This window comes from Pan troglodytes, chromosome 21 (genome assembly GCF_028858775.2).
Source record: "Pan troglodytes isolate AG18354 chromosome 21, NHGRI_mPanTro3-v2.0_pri, whole genome shotgun sequence".
In the NCBI taxonomy this organism is placed as follows: Eukaryota; Metazoa; Chordata; class Mammalia; order Primates; family Hominidae; genus Pan; species Pan troglodytes.
The window spans coordinates 63,507,185-63,528,610 of record NC_072419.2 but is presented as its reverse complement, the minus strand read 5'-3'; the positions used below and the strand labels follow the sequence as shown (position 1 = coordinate 63,528,610).

At 50.7% G+C, this 21,426-nt stretch overlaps 1 protein-coding gene across 2 annotated transcripts in view; it reads left to right on the top strand.

The window, feature by feature from the left end:
* Positions 1 to 21,426, top strand: part of BMP7 (bone morphogenetic protein 7) — a 97,773-nt gene that overhangs the window by 28,531 nt on the left and 47,816 nt on the right. For both annotated transcript variants that reach the window (XM_001170064.7, XM_054674519.2), the window contains exon 2: positions 9,752 to 9,944. In XM_001170064.7, the coding sequence (XP_001170064.1) occupies positions 9,752 to 9,944 (193 nt within the window). The remainder of the gene's footprint in view (positions 1 to 9,751; positions 9,945 to 21,426) is intronic.

The following is a 21,426-nucleotide window of genomic DNA, read 5'->3' as shown; positions in this document are numbered from 1 at the left end:
TACTGTGTGATTCCATTTATAGGTGTTGCCCAAAGCAGTCAGATTCATAGAGACAGAAAGTAGAAGAGTGGGAGCCTGGAGCTGGAGGAGGGAGGAAGAAAGGGGAGTTAGTGTTTAATGGGGACGGAGTTTTGGCGTTGCAAGATGAAAAAAGTCCTGGAGACTGGATGTGCAAGAATGGTATCCCGTGTGTTTAAAATGACTGAACTGTACATGTAAAAGTGGTTAGGATGTTAAATTGTATATTCTGTGTATTTTACCACAATTAAAAATAAAAGTTTTAAAGAATGGTGGCTGTTTACCTGGCTTAGGTGTTCCATAGGTTGTCAGGGCTGCAATCTAAGTGAGCTTCTATGAACTACTCTTCTACAGTACAACTGATGGCTCTCATGTCCATGCTGGGGCAGCCAGAAAGTCCTTGTTGAATGAGTACAGTGGAGGTGTTATCTGAACAATGTGTATCATTGTCAACTTCTAGGCGATGTTCTGTTTCTCTGGGCATAGAGCATTCTCCTCCCTTCTCCCAAGAGCTGTGTGTGTCAGTGTGGCCTCTCCAGGCTGCTCATGTTATTAAGAGAACATTTTCCTGTTAGAGTAGTGAGGTATGTCTGTTCCGCTTTCCAGAATTCCCAATTTATTGCATGCCTCTGGCGGCTTGTTCAAGCTCCTTAATCTTGCCATGTAAATCTTTGAATGAATGAATGAAGAGCCATCATCAAATTTCACATCCCTGAAACTGTGGGTCGTAAACTGCCTCCTAACAGCAGCCGGGATAAGTCAGCTCCAGTGAGTTCTGGTGTGTGCCAGAACCTTCCAGATGAGCGGTAGCCCTCCAGGGAAAGAGCGAGCCAGGGTTGGTAGTTTCAGAGTTAAATGGGTACCGGGGACGTTCCGGGATATGGGGCCCTGAGCAGTCCTCGGGTCTGTGAAAACCCAGTTCTGACTTCCGGTTATAATGTGGACTTCGATTCGTTCTTTTAGCTCCTTGAGCCTCATCCTCATTAAAGTGGGGTGTGGGGGTCTGTCCCCGGTCCCTAACTGGAGCTGAAGAACGCTTTGGACTAGTCTGTGCTCACAGAAACCAGACTCTGAGTGAGGAACATGGAATTCTAATGCTGGACTTGTGGTTTTTGCCTGGAAAGCATCCCTTTGCTCATAAAATATTTGTTCCTGCCTCATAGTTTAGCGGCATCTTTGGGGGCAGTGAGAGGACCGCATAGTCTGGAAGGTTAACCAAATTTTTTCTGAAGACCATAAAGCTTTGGAAGGAGCTGCTGGGTGATTATTTACTATCCATTTATCAACTCTTTCCAGCCCTGGCTGGGAGAACGGCTTCAGGAGGAAATGAAGGCGGCTTTGCCTGGGCTGACGGTTCCCCTTTTCATGGATACAAGTATCTTTCATATGCAACTGGCCACAGTCTTGCTCGTCAGGTGTTTTTTTTTTTTTTCTGCATGGCTGTCCCCATGAGAGCTGCTTCCTGAGGTCTCTGAGCAACCAGTGACCAAATCCAGTGAATGGTCCCTGGAAGAGGGGTCTCCCTGCCCCCTTTCCCTGAATCTGGCCACTGTTGCGCCATCTTGCCCTGCCAGTCCTCTGGTCCTTCCCTTCCTTTGGACCAAGTCCTTCTGGTGGCATCGTTCTCCCCCTCCCAGGTAGCCCCCAAATATTGATCCAAGGCCATGCTAGTCTTTCTCATCATAAATGCATTTTTCCTGAATAACTTTATCCATAAACCCAATTCAACAGCTCCCAGCTTGAGCATTCTTGCCAACTGTCCAGTGGAACATTCTGCAGGTCATCTCAAGTTTCACCTGTCTGCAGCCACACGTGTTTCTTCCCTACCACTTCACCTCCTGAGCGCTCTCTCCTGTGTTGATATCTACTGATGGTGTTATCGCCCTCCTGGCATTCCAGGCCGGCAGTGGGCAGCATCCTCTAGTTCCCCCTCTTCATATGCTTGCTTTTAATCAATTGTCTTGTTCCTTCCCCTAGAGAAGCACTTCTGGTCCATTACACTTCTGGGGTCCTGACAAGAGATGGAAAATGCTGAGATCTTTTCTCTTGAGCCAGTCAAGATTGATAGTGGCTGCCTGGGTGCCAGAATTAAGAAAAGAGTGTTGCCATTGTTTAGTGATGCCTACCTCGGGTGCCAGGAGGGAGGAGGAGGGTGCATGTACTGGGTATGCATCATCTCTGATCAGAGCCTCCTCTGAGCTCCCTGCCTCTGTCCTCACTCCCTGCCTCTGTCCTCACTCCCTATAATCCACTTTCCACAGGGTCACCAGTCCTCTATCTAAAATAGATCTGGTCAGGGCACTGCTTTGTGTCTAACAAGGGACCAAGCCATCATGGTTGATGACATCAATGATCAACCCCTTAGCTTGACATTCAAGCATTTTCCCAATGAGGAATTTGTTGCTTTTTTCTTGTCGTTCTCAGCAAACTTCTTACCTAAACTCCCCAGCATGTCCTGTTTCTTGTCTGTCGAGCCCTCGATCATGCTGTTGCCTCTGCCTACAGTACCCTTCCTTGTCCTCTGGGACTAGTGGGCCTCCGTTCTTCCTTAAGAGTCCATTCAGCACCTCTCCTGGGAAGAACCCTCACCTGCAGAGCTGCCTCCCACCTTCCTCGTACCTGAACACAGGCACTGGGATTTGCCAAAGTCAACAAAAATGAATGATCTCTTTAGGGACTGTGTCTCCTTTGGCCTCATACCCTGTTTCCCCAAAATTGTTGACATGGAAACAGTCAGATGTGGAACTAAAGCTGAACGTGCCTACCCTCTGATCCAGAAATCCTGCTTCAAGACATTTACCCAGTGGACACGTGTTCACCAAAAGCCATGCACAAGAGTATGCATTGCAGCACAGCTTGTCTCAAACTGTAAACTCTCTAATGGCTCAAACTGGAAACTCCCCAAATGACTATAAAAAAATGAGTTGTGTCCTATTCATACGATAGGGTTCTAGACAGCAGTGGGAATGCATGGGCCACTGGTACACAGAACCACATGAGTGAGGCTGTGGAAGGCTGCAGACACAGAAGAGAACACATCTGTGATTCCATAGTCAGGTCTCATGGAGGCAGAGCCAGTCCGTGGTATTGGGTGTTAGGAAGGCAGTCAGCCTTAGGGGAGGAGGGACTGGTGTTTGGGAGGGACCCCTGTCGGGACGACTTTGGAGCTGGTAATAAATGTTTTGTGTCCTGCCCTAGGTGTATTCACGTTGTGGAAATTCATCACACTTCATGAATGCTTGTCTGTGTGCCTTACTGTGTGTACGTTATCAACAAAGTAGTTTACTTAAACTAGAAAGGAATTGCGTGAAGAGTAATGTGTTCAATGCAGAAGATTTATGAGACCCTGCTAAGCCTCAGGCTGTGGAGGGCATGGGATCCAGAGCTGAGACAGTCATGGGCCCTGTTCTTACAGAGCTCAGTCAAGGGGGATGCCTTACATTTGGGAATGATCCAAGTCTGAAGAAAGCAGTTCTCATGGTGAATGGTCATCTGGAGAGAACACAGCTACCTGGGAGTGTTTCCTGCCCATCCATTTCCACTTCTGGGTGTGTATACAATTGGGCTTGTGTGTGTTTTGCTCAGAACTGCCTTGGTTGCAGTCAGGCAGCAGTCTGACTAGAGTTAGCTTAAAGGGGACTTCTTTGAAGCATCTCAACGTAACTCATAGATTGGAAGAGCTGAAACCCCAAACTTCAGGAAGGGCAGGGACTACCAGACCAGGGGATCAACCCAGCAGGTCTCTCTCCTCAATTCCAACCTCAGTCCTCCGTGCTTCGAAGCTTCTTTCTCACAGACCAGCCTTCCCTGCAAGGCGCTGGCAAGGGGCTTCCCAGAGCACTGGATTACATCCTTAGAGATCAAGGCGGGGAGAGCAAACAGGGGCTCTTTCATACCAGGTTCCAATAAAAATAAAAGAAGGCCTATGTGTGGCCAAGGTTAAGGCTGGCTTCCTCCCATCCCTCAACTGGGGGGAAGAGGGTCATGGAAGAAGATGGTGGCTCCCTTGGAGTCCCATGGCTCAACTGGGACAGTGATGATGGACTCTCCAAGAGAGACAGATACACGAGGGATGGGAATGGGGGTGGGGGGACATGGGCAAGGCTCCTTAACAGTTGTGCATTGTAATGAGCCATGCCCCAACTTTGCTCATCCTGATGAGCTATGCCCAGCACAAAATGATCCCTCAGGAAGCAGGAGAAATATATCTTCTGTATCTGTTTTCTCGTGTTTGTAACAATGTATTATGTTCGTTTAGTTTTGTGCATTATGATGTACGACTGTACATATGCATATATTTGGGTTCATACCCCTAATTTTTAGAGTGTTAAATACTGTCCCATGGCTCTGAATACTGCAGGTTCTGTTTAAGCACGAGCTGCCCTTTGCAAGTCTACAGAGTGGGTTGCCAATTTCTTTGGTTGTGGCCCTCCCTTTGTATCAGACAACTATAACTTAGTGAGGGGTTTGCCTGAGTATTTCTCATAACTGTAGGTGGGAGGAAGAACCCCAGATGTTAGGGAGAGGCAAGGTACTCCTGAGTGATGCCGGGGGCAGGTGTGACTCCCATCTGGGACAGAAGTCTTCCCTGGCATGGCAGAGGATCATGAAGGGGGGGCGCCCAGGTGGGCAGCTTCTTGTTCCTACCTGCCTCTAACCCATTATTGACACCTTCCAGCCCAGAATTTCCCCTCTTAGGGCTGGTTTTGGGGGTATTTCTGGTTTTTGTAAAAGAAAGACACTGGACTTGTCTTTGGGAGAGTGATGGGTCTGCTTGCTGTCAGGATGGTGTTTTCTGGAATCCATTTTCTTTGGACTTATCTTTTGGTCTTGGGGATTTAGGCCCTTTTAATTTTTTTGAAGATGAAAGTCCTTTGTTAATGCCTGTAAGCTCTCTCAGCCCTTGGGGTGCTGGGATGTAACTGGAGGTAGAGGGAGGAAAAGCTGGAATCCTAGGCTCTGGGCTTCCTTAGGAAGCTTTTCTCTGTGGGCATGGGGAGATGCCAACTCTAGACATTTAGTTTAAAACTCAAGTCTTGGGTAATCAACTATATACAGTAACTTTAGAAGAAAGTATAAAGACATATTTTCACCTGAAAAATACATGCAAGCTTCTACCTCTTGTAGTGGTAACAATTCAGTTATCTTGATACTTGAGTTGAAATGGTGTAGATTTCACACTGTGGAGTGGCTTCCATAGAAAAGGGAAACCTTGGAAAGATGAGATTTGGAATTTGGTTTGGACTTTGAATTATCCACTGCTTATTTGTGTGTGTGTGTGTGTGTGTGTGTGTGTGTACTTGATGACTGTTCTTTCTTTGATAATGGATACAAAATTATTTTCAGAACATGTGACAATGTGGGTTTCAGGGAGAATAGAGTAACATTGTCGTTCCTGCTTCTCATAGTCTCCAACTAATTAATGAAGGAAATCCTCTCAGAAAGCCATACCAAAGAGCCCACAAATGTTTGCAAGAAATTTAGTTCCTCACTTTATCCCTGAGTTTCTTTTTAGAAAAGAACCTTGTAACTCTGATACCTTAACAGTTAAGATACAGTTCATCTTCTATATTAAAAACAGTTGTACCTGCAGCTGTTGTAACAAACCTTGTGTTTGTGATTATGTGTCAGTGTTTTCTTTCTTCATTGGGCATGACTCTAATGATTGTACCTGTGTTTATGTCATGCTTATTCAAACGTATCTTTATTGTTTGGTCTATTGCACTTTTTTTTTTCAAATGTAATCATAAGTGCACTGTGTAAATGCCCACAGCACATGTTGCTTCTTCTGCATTGATTGTCATTCTTCTGGCTCATTGTTTTAGAGGCCCTGTAACAATGGCAGACTCAAGTGGCTCACCTGTGGCTTTCTCCTGTCAGCAAATGGCTTCTGTGATCTTCCCAACAACTCCATGAGAAAGGGCCATTGTTACTATCTCCAGGGGGAGGGGAACACACAGGGATTAAGTAGCTTGGGGAAGGTCACACAGCTGGTAAGTGGCACAGCCAAGATCAAACTCAGGCCACCTGGCTCTAGAGAGTGTGAAGGTCAAGAGGGTGAGCTTTGGAGTTCAGCCGCTCACCTGATTTGTGACCTTTGAAAGTTACCCGGCCTCCCTGAGCCTCAGTGTCCTCATCTGTAAAATGGGGATCAATCCTGTCTCATGGGGTTCCATCAGATGATGGCAAAGAGTGCTTGCTCAGTGCAGGACTCACAGAGTTAACACTCAACAAACATGCGCTTTGTACTTCCGGGCTCTTCAGCCATCCTTAGTTGTACATCCTCAGATGTTCCCCAGCCCCTTTCTCTGCTCAGGCTGATTGCGTATCTGCTAGTGGGGCTGCTCTGAAGCTGGGTTCATCCAGCACTGGGAGCAGGGAACTGAGGTTTGCTGGGGACCCACTGTGTTCAAGGCATTGGACTTTGCACCTGTGCATGATTGTGGGAGCAACCCTCTCTGCTGAAAGTTGAATCGTGGCACAACTCAAGGGCTCTTTCTGGTCTTTGGAGGTCTGGCTGTGCTGCAGTGGAGAACAGAGATGGTTGGAACAAGACTTCATCTGTGCTTCACCGCTCCTGGTCCCCTGGAGAAAAGCACTGGAGAAGCCATGAGTTGTCCCAAGACTGTGCCACCTCCTTCAGGGGGCAGACCTGGCCTCTTCCACCTCTCTCCTAGCACACTCATGAAAACCTCTCAGATGCAATGCTTTGGGAGAACAGCTTCCAGGGTGATTAAAGCTGCAATGCACACTGCCACTTCTAGGCATGAAACACGTGTCCTGTGATGTTCATAGCAGCACTGCTTTCAGAGCCCCAATCTGGAAACTTCCTGAACACCTATGAACTGTAGAATGGATACATGGATTGTGGTCTAATACAACAATGGACTATCATACGACAATGAGGATGAATGAACATGCACGGTGACATGGATGAATTACGCAAGCACTGTGAAATGGAAGAAGCCAGATACAAAAGATGATATAGTGTATGAGGCCCTGCAGGGACTGTTCAAAAACAGGCGAAGCTAACCTATAGTTTGAGAAGTCCAGGGTGGGAAAGGGGGTTGGTAATGTTCTGTCTCTTGACCTGGAGGAATCTCCGTGACTGGGTTTACTTTGGTTTACACACACGCTACACGTATACAACAGTGCAGTTAAAAAGTTCTAGCAAACGGCCGGGCGCGGTGGCTCACGCCTGTAATTCCAGCACTTTGTGAGGCCGAGGAGGGTGGATCACGAGGTCAGGAGATTGAGACCATCCTGGCTAACATGGTGAAAATCCCATCTCTACTAAAAATACAAAAAATTAGCCGAGCATGGTGACGGGAGCCTGTAGTCCCAGCCACTTGGGAGGCTGAGGCAGGAGAATGGTGTGGGCCTGGGAGGCGGAGCTTGTAGTGAGCCGAGATCGCGCCACTGCACTCCAGCCTGGGCAACAGAGCGAGACTCTGTCTCAAAAAAAAAAAAAAAAAAAAGTTCTACAAACAAGCAGAGGAACGGCTCTTGTTGAGCTCTTCAGCTGTTCACGCAGCCACAGAGATGCATGGTGGTTCAGGCCTCTGGTTTGGGCAGGACCTGGGCTTGAATCCCAGGTCTTTGGCCCTGGGGAGGTCACTGGACACCTCCTGGGTCTCAGGTGCATGCCTCACCTACCTATGCGGGATTGTACTCACTTCCTCGGGCTGCTCACCTTTTGGGGCTGGCATGAGGGTTGACTGAGCTGGAAAGGTGACAGAGGACTGGCCGGGGGCAGTCCCACGGTGACACAGTCAGGCCCTTTGCCCCGCCTTCCCACCTGGGGTCACCTCCCGAGGCTCACTTGGTTCCCAAGTGGCTGCCCTTTACGGAGACTCCTGCCTTCTCTGTAAATCAAAGTGGATTGGTGACATCCCCATGGCCTTCTCTCCCATTCATCTGGCCTGTCCCATAGATTGGGTCAGGAGAGAAGGGTTCCTTGTGGGCGTGAGGGGCGTGTTGTGACAAGCAGAGCTGTCATCTGGAAGGACCCCGGAACGGTTTCTGGAGAGTCCTTCCCTCCCGCCAGCTCTCCATATATGGCCCAGGATTCTAGCAGCTGTGGTTCAGAGGTCATCTTCCCGAGGTCTCTCCGAAGACAGGGATGCTCCTGTGCCCAGCCAGAGACCCCAGCCTCAGGGACTTCATCTGCCCCTTCTTCCTGAGAGGGAACAGCCTGAGCGGGTAATTCCCCCATGCTTCCTGCCCTCACCCTGCTCTCTTTTTGGACTGTTGTTAAGGTTTAAACCAGATTGTTTTTAATGGAGCTGCGCAGCCAGGGTCTTGGGGCTGCCAGTGCTGTGAACTTCTTCCTCAATGGTGTTCCCGTCCTGCTGTCCCACTTGGAACCAGGCAGCCATAACCCAGCCTGAGAGCTGAAGCTTGCTGATCGTATTTCTCCTTTCTTCTGACCAATCTGCTGGCCAAACTGGTTCTGCTCTTTCTCCCTCTCTCTCCAGTTCCCCACCCCCAGACAGGAAGTGGAGATGGGCTTGTATTTTCCTGCAGATGAAAGGTGTCTGGAGGTTCTTCTCACTGGCCTGAGTGTGGTCATTCTGCCCCTTCCAGCACTCTGTGGCTCCCAGTGTCATTCCTGCTCCATGTTGGTCCAGAGGGGGCATGATCCACAGGAGCCACAGGTCCCCACCCAGAAACACCATTCCTGGGCTTTCATCTTGGTGCTTATCATCTATGAAATGGACATGACATCTTAGTCTAATACCACTGCCAGGAGAAGGGAGAAAGGTGGAGGCCTTTTGCCTTATTTTGTCCTGAGTCACTTTCAACCTCCACCCCAGCTCTGCCATTCACTCCTTTTAGTGCTGTTAAGTCTACTGCTGTGACTGTAAACCTTGGCACCTCATTAGAAATATCTGGGGGTGCTTTAAAGAGATATGGATTCCCTTGGTTCAGGAGGGGGTCGGAGTAGCTGTGTGCTGGAGCCTACTGTGTGCTTCTCTTCCCATGTCCAGCAGCCTCACGTTGGTAGCTTGAAATCTGCCAAGATGGCAGTATTTACACGGTGGAGTCAGCAGGCGCTTCAGATCAGGTCCCTGAGAGCCAGTTGTTAAATGTTTACCAGCCCACATCTGGGCCAGGACATTGATATTTTCTAAAAGTTTCCACAGTGATTTTCATGTGCATTCAGGGCTGAGAACCCCTGGTCCTAGAGATGTCTCATACTAGGCACAGTAAGGTTTATGCTTACCAACAATAGCTAACAGTTACCCTAGCAGATGTTAAACTATTTGTGTGAATGAGATCATTCAACCCTGACCATAACCCATGAAGGAGGATTACAATCCCCATTTTTTAGATGATGAAATTGGGTTCCATAGAGGTTTTCTGTTACCTTATCTAGGGCCACTCTGTTGGTTAGTGGCTGAGGCCAGATTCCAACCCAGGCCTGAGCCCCTGGGACCTGAGTCTGGCCAGGACCTCTTGGATGGCTGTGGTTAGTGCCCTACTTTTCCCAGCAGGTTGGATGCAGAATCATGCTCTTGTCGTTCAGGATGACCATGGGGACCATGGGGTCTGAGCCTGTGACCCTCCAGTGTGCAGTGTGTTGGTGAGGAAGGAGCAGTTGTCACTGGGGTCACTGGCAATGGGCATGCCTCCATCTAGCTTAGGCAAGATGCTTGGACTCAGAGCCAGAGAGTGAAACCCAGACACTAATGAGCTGTCGGTGTTGGTGTGTGTTCTCTTCCTCTTCCAGTGGAACATGACAAGGAATTCTTCCACCCACGCTACCACCATCGAGAGTTCCGGTTTGATCTTTCCAAGATCCCAGAAGGGGAAGCTGTCACGGCAGCCGAATTCCGGATCTACAAGGACTACATCCGGGAACGCTTCGACAATGAGACGTTCCGGATCAGCGTTTATCAGGTGCTCCAGGAGCACTTGGGCAGGTGGGTGCTATACGGGTATCTGGGAGAGGTGCTGAGTTTCCTCTGGGGGCAGAGGAAGAAGGTGGTGAGGGCCAGAGGATGGGTCAGATTGGCACAACCACGTGCCAGGCCCTGTACCAGATTATCCCTTCTAAAGAAGGTGTATGGTGTATGTCACTTCCTTAAAACCATGACCGACAACAAATTCAGGAATAGTAGAAGGCCAGGGAGCCCAGGGATGCGTGGTGCCTCGTGGGTTTTTATAGGCAGTCTAGATCTGGCTGGGTGCTAAGGGACATAGAAGAAAAGGGGAAGGGGAAGAAACATTTTGAAGGGCTACCTCTCTCCCGTTCCTCACTCTGAAACCCAGTGCACGGTCAGGCAACCAATTAAGGTGGCCATCTAAAATAAAATGTTAGGGGAAGAAAAAAACCCAAACCAGAAAAAACAGAGAACTCTTAGCCTTCCAAGAATCACTAGGTCAGAAACCAAACGTTTGTGTTGAAAGTCTTTAATTTATCGAGATCCATTAATTTCAAGGTCTTGTGAGAGGTAAGGAGGCTAAGAAAAAGGGCTGGGACATTTAGCAGGTGCATTCTATTCAGACAGTCCCGAGGCAGAAATGACCAAGGTCCTATTACTCAGTGGCTGGGTTGCTGGACCCCGCAGGCTGTCAGACATCTACCGTCCCCACTGGGCAGGGAAATTAATGGAAGAAAGGTGGTGTGGGCACCTCCTTGTGATGTGCAGGCCTAGCATCTTCAGCTAGAAAGGGGACTTGTTACCATAGACAGGGACAGAAGAACCATCACAGCTACGTTTGCCAAGCACTGCTATTTGGTGCTGGTGGGGGGTGGGGGTGGGGATGGTCATCTAAGTACCAAGAAAACAAAACTGTTCTTGAGCGTTTCCAGAGTGTTTTGCACTTGATATCTTGTTTCATATTCACAGTAGCCTTCAGAAGTGGTGGCTTATCTGTAAAACGAGGAGAACTAAAGTGACCTGAAGCCAAAGAATGAGGCTACCCAGAGAGAATGTGGCCACATTAGGACGTGAGCCCAGGTTTGCAAAGCTGGAGCCCATGCTTATGAAAGATATTTCTTTCCAAAATTTGTTTTTAGGCCGGGTGTGGTAGCTCACGTCTGTAATCCCAGCACTTTGGAAGGCCAAGGCAGGTGGATCATTTGAGGTCAGGAGTTTGAAACCAGCCTGGCCAACACGGTGAAACCCCGTCTCTACTAAAAATATAAAAATTAGCCAGGCATGGTGGCAGGCGCCTGTAATCCCAGCTACTTGGGAGGCCGAGGCAGGAGAATTGCTTGAACCCAGGAGGAGAAGGTTGCAGTGAGCCGAGATGGTGCCACCGCACTCCAGCCTGGGTGACAGAGTGAGACTCTTTCTCAAAAAAAAAAAAAAAAGTTTTTGAGTAGGCAAGACATGTTCATGGTATAAAATCAAAAGGAAAGAAAAGGAACCACAGTGAAAATGAAGGCTTCCAGCCCCTGCTGAGGTGGCCCCTGATGCCAGTTTCTTGAGTCTCCTGAAATCAGCGAAGGAATCTGTGTTGTTGTTTTCACCTGTGGAACCCCCCAGTGCACTCACTCCTGCCTCTGGCTTTCATCGTTGGGTGATGAACCTTGGCAGCCCTTTCCAGGGGTTCACACGGGGTGCCCTCGTCCTCTGAGTCACCTCACTGTTCCACGGCATGGGTTGTGCTGTGTTTCATGTGTGCACACTGGCTCCTCTGTTCTATGATGGATGGTGCCGCAGGGCAGGTACCCTCGCTGACATACGTGTTCATGTCTATCAGTCAGATAAAGTTCTAGAGATAGAATTGTGGGGTCAGAGGGCCCACACATGGGTGGCTTTGGTAGACACTGCTGAGCAGCTCTCCTGGGAGGTGACATCGACATCTACTCCCAGCAGCCAGGGAGCTTCTTGCTTAGGATGAAACCACAGCCTCTGTGTCCAGGCTGTTATCTGGATTCTCCACTCAGCTCCGGCAGCTCTTGGTCCTTCCTGCTGGCTTCGTGGGCACCTGGTCCCATCATGGTCTGTGGTGCCTCTGCTGTCTTGCCTGAGATCCATGGGGTGGATCCTGAGGGCTGCAGGGTTGGGCAGCAGGCCTGAGCACTGGGTTTGGAGGAGGGATGGGCGTTCCAGGCGTCCTCCCTGCCAGCTGCCGGCAACAGGCAACTTGGGCTGGGGGTGCCCATTCTAGTGCTGGGGTCCTGCTCCTGGGGGCTTCTGGGCTGCTGAGTGACCGAGTCCCCCCTCAGCACAGGTACCTGCTGCATGCCATGCCTGAGGGCATCGACCAGAACGAACCAGACATGAGTCCCTGCCCTCTGGAAGCTCACGTTCCAGCAGAGGAGAGGACATGGCAGGTGGGAGCATTGAGCAGGGAAGGGAATAGGGTGAGAAGCAGTGGAGGGCAAGACGGAGCTGCTTTCTTTAGGTTTCTACATGTTCTTCCTGTGCCTCCTGCAGCAAAGCCTCCATTCTTCAGAAGTTAAATGGTTAAATTAAAAATATATATTATTTATTCATTTTTCTGGACAGGTTGTTTTGTTTTTGAACCTAGAACCAAGATGCCCCTATGATGTAATTCCCCAGCTATTAAGAGCATGGATTCAAATCCTGCCACCAGGTACCCATGTGGCCTTGGGAAAGAGTCATCTCTCAGAGCCTCAGTTTTTCCCTCTGTAAAATGGGGATAATAATTGAATCTCCCTCCCAGAGTTGTGCTGTGGATGAAAGGGGGTGACATACTTACAACAGTGTCTTACACACAGGAAGTGCTCAATAAATGGTCACCTGCGTTAGTATCATCGTCATCACAGCAGGAAGTGGAGCAAGACCTCTTTAGGAAGACAAGAGCCCTAGGTGGTGGCTGTGGCACTGCCTTCCCGTGTATGTCCACCGAGCCAATTCCCCTAATTCTGCAATCTTCCAGTGGGAACAAAGCCCTGAGCTTGCAAATGCTCTTCAAATCCCCCACGCTTCCTCCAGCTCGCCTGTTCAGAGATAGGCTTTTTCTTTGCATGTCCCCAACCTGGGCCCGCACAGCTTCTTCCAGCTGAAGGCCTCCTGCAGACCTCAGCCCGGGGGAGCCCAGAGCCTGCCCTGCTGTCCCCGCCATGTGGCTGCCTCTGTCTCTGTGCCGCCAGCTGCCCAGCTGTGCAGGGCTGGGACATCTGACGAGCTGTGCCTGAGCTCCAGGAAAGCCCCGGGGGTGCCGAGGATTAGCCGGCTTTGGGTCAGCCTCAGCGTCTCTCCCCTTGTGGGAGTCACTTTCCACTGAGTCCTCTTGATCTCTCGGAATCCAGATTAAATTCCGATAATGAGCCGAGCTGGAGGCCTTCCATAGCCCTGCGGCTCTGCTTAAAGCGCGGCCCCAGACAGCTGGAAAGACATGTTGGAGCCGCCCTTGGCGGGCTGTGGAGCGAGTGGGGGCTCAGAGGCAGGTCTGGGGACAGTGGCCTTGGCTCCAGAGGCCTTGCTGGGGTGAGAGGGGGCTGCGAAAGGATCGGAGTCTTATCCTCATTTTCTGAACCCCAGGCCTGAGGCCAGGCCAGCAGGGGCCTGGCTTCCAGGAGCTGGACTTGCTCCTGTCTCCATTGGTGCAGACTTTGGTTCCAGGTGAAGGTGAGGATATTTGGGGTAGGGGTTGTGCTGTTTGCCCTGTTTCTGCTGTGGAGCTGGGACCTGGCATCTTCCATCCCAGTCTTCCCCGTGTCTCCCTGAGCATGTGTCAGGCTTGCCCCACTCCACAGCGCTGCCCCACATGTAGGCGACAAACTTCTGCTTTGGGAGCTGGCCTCTGAGAACCTCCCTGGGAGGCCAAGGCCAGCCAGGGCAGCAGAATCTGCTCCAAGGGAGTCGGCCGCCACCAAGGTCGAGATGATGTTGGCAGCTGGATGAAAATGTCCCTGGGTTCATCTCAGTGATTTTGGCTGCCAGGAGGGTGACCTCAGCGTGGTCTCGAGGGCCAAGATTTGGATCAGCTGCAGCCTGAGTCACTCTGAGGAAGAGGGAGCTGCCCCCTGCCTGTCCCCACCACACAGGATGGATTGGCAGAGGAGGCCTGGGCTCAGTTTCCTGGGTCCCTTCAGCCCAGGCAGAGGCTCTTGCCCTCGACTAGCCCTGGGATGGGGGCCCTGAGTTTCTGCCTTTCTGAGAAGCTCCCTGGGGACGCCGTGATGATTTTGGTCCATAAACCTGAGAAGGTAGGTGGGGCTGGATGTGGTAGGAGGAACGATGCAGCCCCCTCACAGGGCGGCCCTCGGGCAGTGGGCCAAGGGCTCCTTGCCCAGTCCTCTCCTGGGGATGCTGGGGTGGCGGCAACTGGTGATGTGCGGATTCATGACTTGGTAGCAAGACTCTGGGCGGGTTTTGCCCTGCCGTTAGCCCCCATGAGCGTGTTTGGGCAGAGGGCCATGGTCACGTTCCAGAGCACGTCTCCACCCTGTGGTTGAGGCTTCTTGTTGCGTGGTGCTTACTGTTTATGACTGTGCTGGACACTTCAGCTTTGTTTCATGCCTTGGAAAGGTTCCTATGAAGATGTATCATCCCCATTTTACAGGTGCGGAGCCTGGCTCAGAGGTGGGAAGTAACTTGCCCAAAAGCACACAGCTACAAAGTGGCAGAGGTGGGGCTCAAACCCAGGCTCTTAGATTTCAGCAGTCACCATCTTAGCCATGGCCGTGCCTCAGTGATTCCCATAGTGCTGATTCCCTCACCTGGGGCTCAGATGGGTCCATTGATGAGTCCTGAGCTGGTTTTCAGCCTTGGCTGTGCAATAGAATCACAGAGGCTTTTAAAACTCCTGATCCGTAGGGGTTGAACTGTCATTGGTGTGCTTTAAAAGCTCCCAGGTGATTCCCCGTGTGCTGGGGTGTGAACAGGTGGCTAAGATCTCTCTAATTTCTCACCCATGAGCTGTCTTACATGCCCAAGAGGAAGGAAAGAGATTCCTTTTTTTTTTTTTTTTTGAGATGGAGTCTCACTGTGTTGCCCAGGCTGGAGTGCAGTGGCACGATCCCAGCTCACTGCAACCTCCACCTCTCAAGTTCAAGTGATTCTCCTGCCTCAGCCTCCCAAGTAGCTGGGATTACAAGTATGTACCACCATGCCTGGCTGATTTTTTTATTTTTAGTAGAGATGGGGTTTCACCATGTATTGGCCTTCTGTGACACATTCCATGTTCCCTTCAGCTTGGTGTCTCAGAGAAGACTGTTTTTCTTCCCATGAGACTGAGCCCAAAGTGTAGTCCAGACCACAATTGTCAGTCTCAATGGCACAGGAAAGGGACTGGCTAAGGGTGAAGATCCCTTTGGACTCTGGCTCCAGAGGCTTCTGGAAGCTTCCAGAAGCCTCTGGAGCTTCTTGCTGCTCCTGAAGGCTACGTGCCTGTTTCCTTGTCTCCTGGCTTCTACCCCTTGCCACTACACCTCAGCCCCAGGGCATGAGCTCTGGTTTTGAGCTGCCTTCTCAGGATGTGCCAGGTCAGCTTCCTGAGTAGCCTTTTCAGAGGGCAAGGAGGATTCCTTCTGGCTGCTGGGAACTTCCAGGATGTCCTGGAAGGTCAGAGGAGAGCAGCCCTCATCAAGGAGCCTTGGCATTTTTCCTCGCAGTCCCTTTCTCTGGGCCCCACTCCAGAACCCAGACTGAAGCTGCCTGAGCGGGAGGGGCAGGCCCTTAATGCCTTTGGTTCCGCTTGGGGTCCTCTCATGGATCTGCAAGGATCCCTCTGGAAAAAGCCACCCAGCTGGGCAGAGATGGCAAACCACTGTGTTCAATCCAGTTAATGCCAGAGACACGGCCAGTATCCCCTACTCAGCATCCGGGGGCCAAATGCCCGTTGGCTTCCTGTCCTGTGGCCTGAGGCCATCTGGTGGGCCTTGGTGGCTTTTTTTGATCTCTGTCCCTGTTATTTCTTCCCATAATTCATCCCAAGCCTGGCTTCACAGGGAGCATACGGGTGGTGGCTGGGAATCGATGGCAACAGATTCCGTTCGCTGAGAGTTTGCGGCGGGCGGGGGCTCAGCAGGTTGCCCACATTTTCCCTGATTCCCCGTAGGTGTTATATCATGTTCAGTGAAGCCAAGCAGGTGTCCCCACGAGGTGGTCAGTCCTGCCCCTCTTGTAGACCACCTGTGGGAAAGGTCTGCTCCCTTTACATTTCCATCGATTTAACTGGGTCCACAATGAGATCTTGGAGCCTCCTCTCTCCCATGACACTTGTCTATACTGGGAGAAGGGATAGCTGCCTTTGGGAACAGTCATGATGACAAAAGCTAATTGCACGCAATGGGGACTCTTTACTGCTTCCCACAACAACCCCTCATGGAGACACCCTTATCCCTGCCCACCCCTCTTTTTTTTTTTTTTTTTTTTTTTTTTTTGAGAGATAGGGTCTTGCTCTGTTGCTCTGCTGGAGTGCAGTGGAGTGATCACAGCTCACTGCAGCCTCTACCTCCTGGGTTGGAGCAATCGTCCCACCTGAGCCTCTCAAGTAGCTAGGACCATAGGAACACACCACTATGTCTGGCTAGTTTTTTACTTTTGTAGAGATGAGGTCTCACTGTGTTGTCCAGGCTGATCTCAAACTCTTGGCCTCAAGTTGTCCTCCTGCCTTGGCCTCCCGGAGTGTTGTGATTACAGGCATGAACCACCGTGCCTGCTCCCACACCCTCTTTCACAGACAAGGAAATGAAGGCACAATACTGGGTTGGGGATTAAGGATGAGAAGCTTGCATCTTTCCCCGGTCGCATATGTTTTTCTTCCTTGGCTGGTGGATACACTTTTTTCTTTCTCCTCATGGCAGTCCAGTCCTGTAAATTGGGAAATGGTGGAGCAATTCATATTTTCCACACAAGGAAATTGAGGCAGAGACCAGTGACCTGCCCAGCCTGTCCCAGTAGTGTGTAGTGAGGCTTTGCAGACGCACCTGGAGCCACCTCTTTTTCCACCCCTTGGAAGTTGCACAGACTTGGACAGCATGTGGACACTTGCTGAACCGTGTGGGGCTGCATAGTGAAGATCTGAGTGGGGCCCAGCAGAGACAGTGACAGGGGGTCCACAAGGGGAGGAGTTTTGTTCGTTTTGCTCACTGTGGTATCTATTTTGCCTAGAGCCTGGCACATAGTAGGTGCTCAGTAAGACACCAAATGCACGAAAGGATGAAAGCACGACCCGGCTTTCCCTTTGAAGATGTGGGCTTTCTGAATTCACAGACCACATGGTCTGGTCCTGTGTGCCTGAGTGCATGTACAACAGATGCCTGCTGGATGAGTGAGTGCCGGCCACAGTATCTTTGCCCTGGAGCTAGTTTGTCCTAGCAAATGCTCCAACGTGCTTTCTCTTCCAGAACTGAAACTTGAGAATGCCTTACTTGCAATCTTTCTTCAGCATCTGAGCCCAATTTCCAAAAAGTGAAAATTGCCTGTAATTATGATACTTTCTGATCCTATGGATGTTTCCCTGTAATGATTATAATTATGTTATTTACAGCTGTGTGCCAGTGGGTGCCCAAGGGTAAGTCGGTTCTTGTTTGCAAATAGGGGAGACATCAGCGTGTGTGCGGCAGCCTGGGGTTCTTTACACTGGAATGCATTTGGGAAGAATGGGCTTTCGTGGAGGCAGCTCTCTGGATAACTTGATTTGGCACTTTGATTCCAAAAGCACTTCATGCTTGGCCCTGGGCCTCTGCTCGCCTATAGAAGCTCATTTTTCCAAATGTATTAACATCTGTGCTTCGAATCAGGATCTGTAATTGCTTTAGCTTTTTTGGCAGGAGACAAAGAGAATTAATATTTTTCAGTTTGGTCACAAGCAGTCATCTGTAGCTGGGAAGAAAAGTGTCTGCTCAAATACTAACTCTAAGGGTGGGGAATACAGGCTTACCAGGAAAATGATGATGTTTTAAAGGAGACAACCACAGTGAATGAAGCTAGTTCAAGTTCAGATTGGAAGTAGGCATGTGGGTAAATACTCAAGGTTCTTCCAAACCCTGCTTCTTCCTTTGTCTTCCTATCGCAACCTCTGTTGGTGCCATGTTCTTCTTTTTCCTCAACAATGCCCATGGCTTTCCATTTTGCCACCCCAAGAAGGGAAGAAGGAAAGCTGACACCTGGTCTTGCATTCCAGCACGCATGCCACCCTTCTCCTCCCGGGACCAAGGCAGGCATTGCTAATGGATCCCTTCCCCTGGATCCTTGGTACAGGTCTCTAAATAAGGCAGCCACTGCCAGTTGAGTGAAGCTGCCATCAAGTGAAACCTGTTGGCCACCGGTTTCAGGTCAGGTTTCTCCGAAGCTCACCCTCAGCTGAGGATTGTGTGGCTGTGAGAGTGAAGGATTAGAAAATGTTTCCAGGAAAGGCCTTTAGGAGCATCGGGCAGTGGGGAGATGGGGAGGCCAGGTGAGGGAGCGGTGCTGCACAGAGCACCCCGAAGGGTGACTTTGGCTCACTCTTCCTGCTAGAGGTTCTGGAGACAAAGTTGCACCCTCACCCTAGTCCCGTCAAGAGAGCTGAAGTGTTTATACCCTGTCATTGTCAGGGTTCGGTTTCCGAGCCTCCGCAGTAGTGACCTTTGGGGGTGGCTCATTCTCTGGGGTTAAGGGCCATCCTGGGCATAGTAGGGCATTTGGTAGCAGCTCTGGCTTCTGCCCACCAGATGCCAATGACACATCCCCACACTCAGTTGTGAAACCAAAAATGTCACCAGACATTGTCAGGGTCCCATCTTTAAAAGGGCCTCTAACTAGGCCCTGACTGAGAAGCACAGGGTGGAGGGAGGGATGTCAAGTACCTCTGGGTGACACAGCCGAAGTTGAACATACTTAAGTGGGAAGTCCCTCGCCCATCCTGTCTTCTTCCCACCTTCCCACTTACCTCGCTCACTGCTACCTACCACCAAACACCACCTACCAGCAAACACCAGCTACCACCAAACACCAGCTACCACCGAACAAACACCAGCTACCACCGAACAAACACCAGCTATCATTGAACAAACACCAGCTACCACCGAACAAACAGCTACCACTGAACACCAGCTACCACCAAACAAACACCAGCTACCACCAAACAAACACCAGCTACCACTGAACAAACGCCAGCTACCACCAAACAAACGCCAGCTACCACCGAACGCCAGCTACCACCGAACGCCAGCTACCACCGAACAAACACCAGCTACCACCAAACAAACCCAGCTACCACCAAACACCAGCTATCACTGAACAAACACCAGCTACCACCGAACAAACACCAGCTATCACTGAACAAACACCAGCTACCACTGAACAAACACCAGCTACCACTGAACAAACACCAGCTACCACCAAACACCAGCTACTACCAAACACCAGCTACTACTACAAAACACCAGCTACCACCAAACACCAGCTACCTCCGAACACCAGCTACCAGCGAACACACACCAGCTACCACCGAACACACACCAGCTACCACCAAACACACACCAGCTACCACCAAACAAACACCAGCTACCACCAAACACCAGCTACCACCAAACAAACACCAGCTACCACCAAACACCAGCTGTGCAGCTCCTCACACACATCTGTCCGAGGTGGTGCTCAAACCCAGCTGTTGTCAGAACCTCCTGCAAATATATTGGAAGAGAAAAATACAGGTTCCCATGTTTAACCCCAACAAGTCATGTGTAGGGGCTAGGAGTTTTCATCATGAATGTTTAAAAACAAGCTCCCAGGACTGGTTGTGTCACCTTCTGGGCCCAGTGCAAAATGAAAATGTGTCAAAAATGTATAAAGGATTTCAAGACAGCAACAGCAGAGCATGAAACCAAGCTCGGCGTACTTCTGTGTGTCGGGCCCTGTGTGACTGCACGGGTCAGATGCCCATGAAGCCGGCCCTGGCCTTGCCATCTCCCTGGATATAGATGTCTGTTGATATCTGTGTTGATAGCTATCTTTATACAGATACCTTTCAGCCCCAGCCTCATTTCCAGCTGTCTCCTGTACACGTAAACACGTGGAAACACAGACAGATCCACAGAAACACAGACACAGACACAGCACACAGATGCGCAGACACGCCTGGTTTCCCCTATTTTAACACCTTATATCAATAGGGTACAGTTTTCATAATTAAGGACCCAGCATCTGCATTTTTATTAATGAAAGTCAATCATTTATTCCAGACCCCTTTGCTTTTACTTCTTGTCCTTCTGTCCTGTCCAGGACGCCACTTACCCTTCAGTGGCCATATTCCCTGGGGCTCCTCCTGCCTATGTGTTTCTCCTGCTTTGCTTGTTTCTGAAGGTGACAGTCACCCAGCGTTTAGAGGGAGTTGATGCAGAGTCCTCTCCCACTATCGCTCCGTCTATCTCAGCCCCACCTATTTTAAAATTCAACCTGAATCCCTACGCTCTGGCTGTGGCTCGATGTCTTCTGAACTTGAGTGACCTGGGTCACAGCCACACGGGGTCCCCAGACTGGAGTCCTTGTAACCCCTGGGCTTTCAGCTGTGGCGACCTCAGTGCCTGGCACAGAGCACTCCATGTGGCTTTGCTTCTTGAGTGGAAATGAGATTATAAGAGCCTTTTGGGGGTAAGGGTTCTTTGTCTCCTAACTCTTCCCCAGGGCCTAGTTAGGGGCGCTTTAAAGGTGGCACTTGAGGTGTCCTCAATAGCAGGCTCTTTCCCCTCCATGCTGTGAGCTTAGGGAGCGGGCTCAGCCTCTTGCTCTGGGGTTGAACCCACAGGTCCCGGAAGTGGGAGAGGGTGGGTGGGGTGGTTTGGGAGTCAGGTTTGCAAGTGGGATTGAGAGCTGGAACCAGGAGCCTCCCAACAAACCTGTCATGGTCATTCTCCTTGGAAAGCTTTCTCCAGCTGAGTCCTGCCTCCATCCCTTTCCCCTTGGGTGTTCCACATGCGGGGGCTCACGGTGCAGTAGGAAAAGCATCTCTGAGGCCCTAGTCTGGCTCCTGGACATAAGAGGGATCCTCCAGCTTCCCCAGCATCACTGGTGTTTGAGTCTTTTCTCTGCAGATGCCACCACAGGTTGTCCTGGCGGGGGTCCCTGCCATGAGTGTAGACAGCATTTCTCCTCCAGCCCATGTCTGGCTGCTCAGGTGGTGACTCCCACCATGTCAGCCTCACCAACTGCCACCTTGGACAGGGCCTCCACTCCTCCTTGGAGAGATGGACCCGTTGAGCCGCAGACCTCGAGGCTTCCCCTCCCCACACACCTTCCCCTATGTGGGAGCTCTGCGGGGAACTTTCTCTGACCCACTGAGGAGTCAGAGTCAAGGTCTATGGAGAATTCCCCAGCCCCCTCACCCTCAGGAGACAGTCCCTCACCCTCAGGAGACAGCCCCTCGCCCTCAAGAGACAGCCCCTCGCCCTCAGGAGACAGCCCCCTCGCCCTCAGGAGACAGCCCCCTCGCCCTCAGGAGACAGTCCCTCACCCTCAGGAGACAGCCCCTTGCCCTCAGGAGACAGCCCCCTCG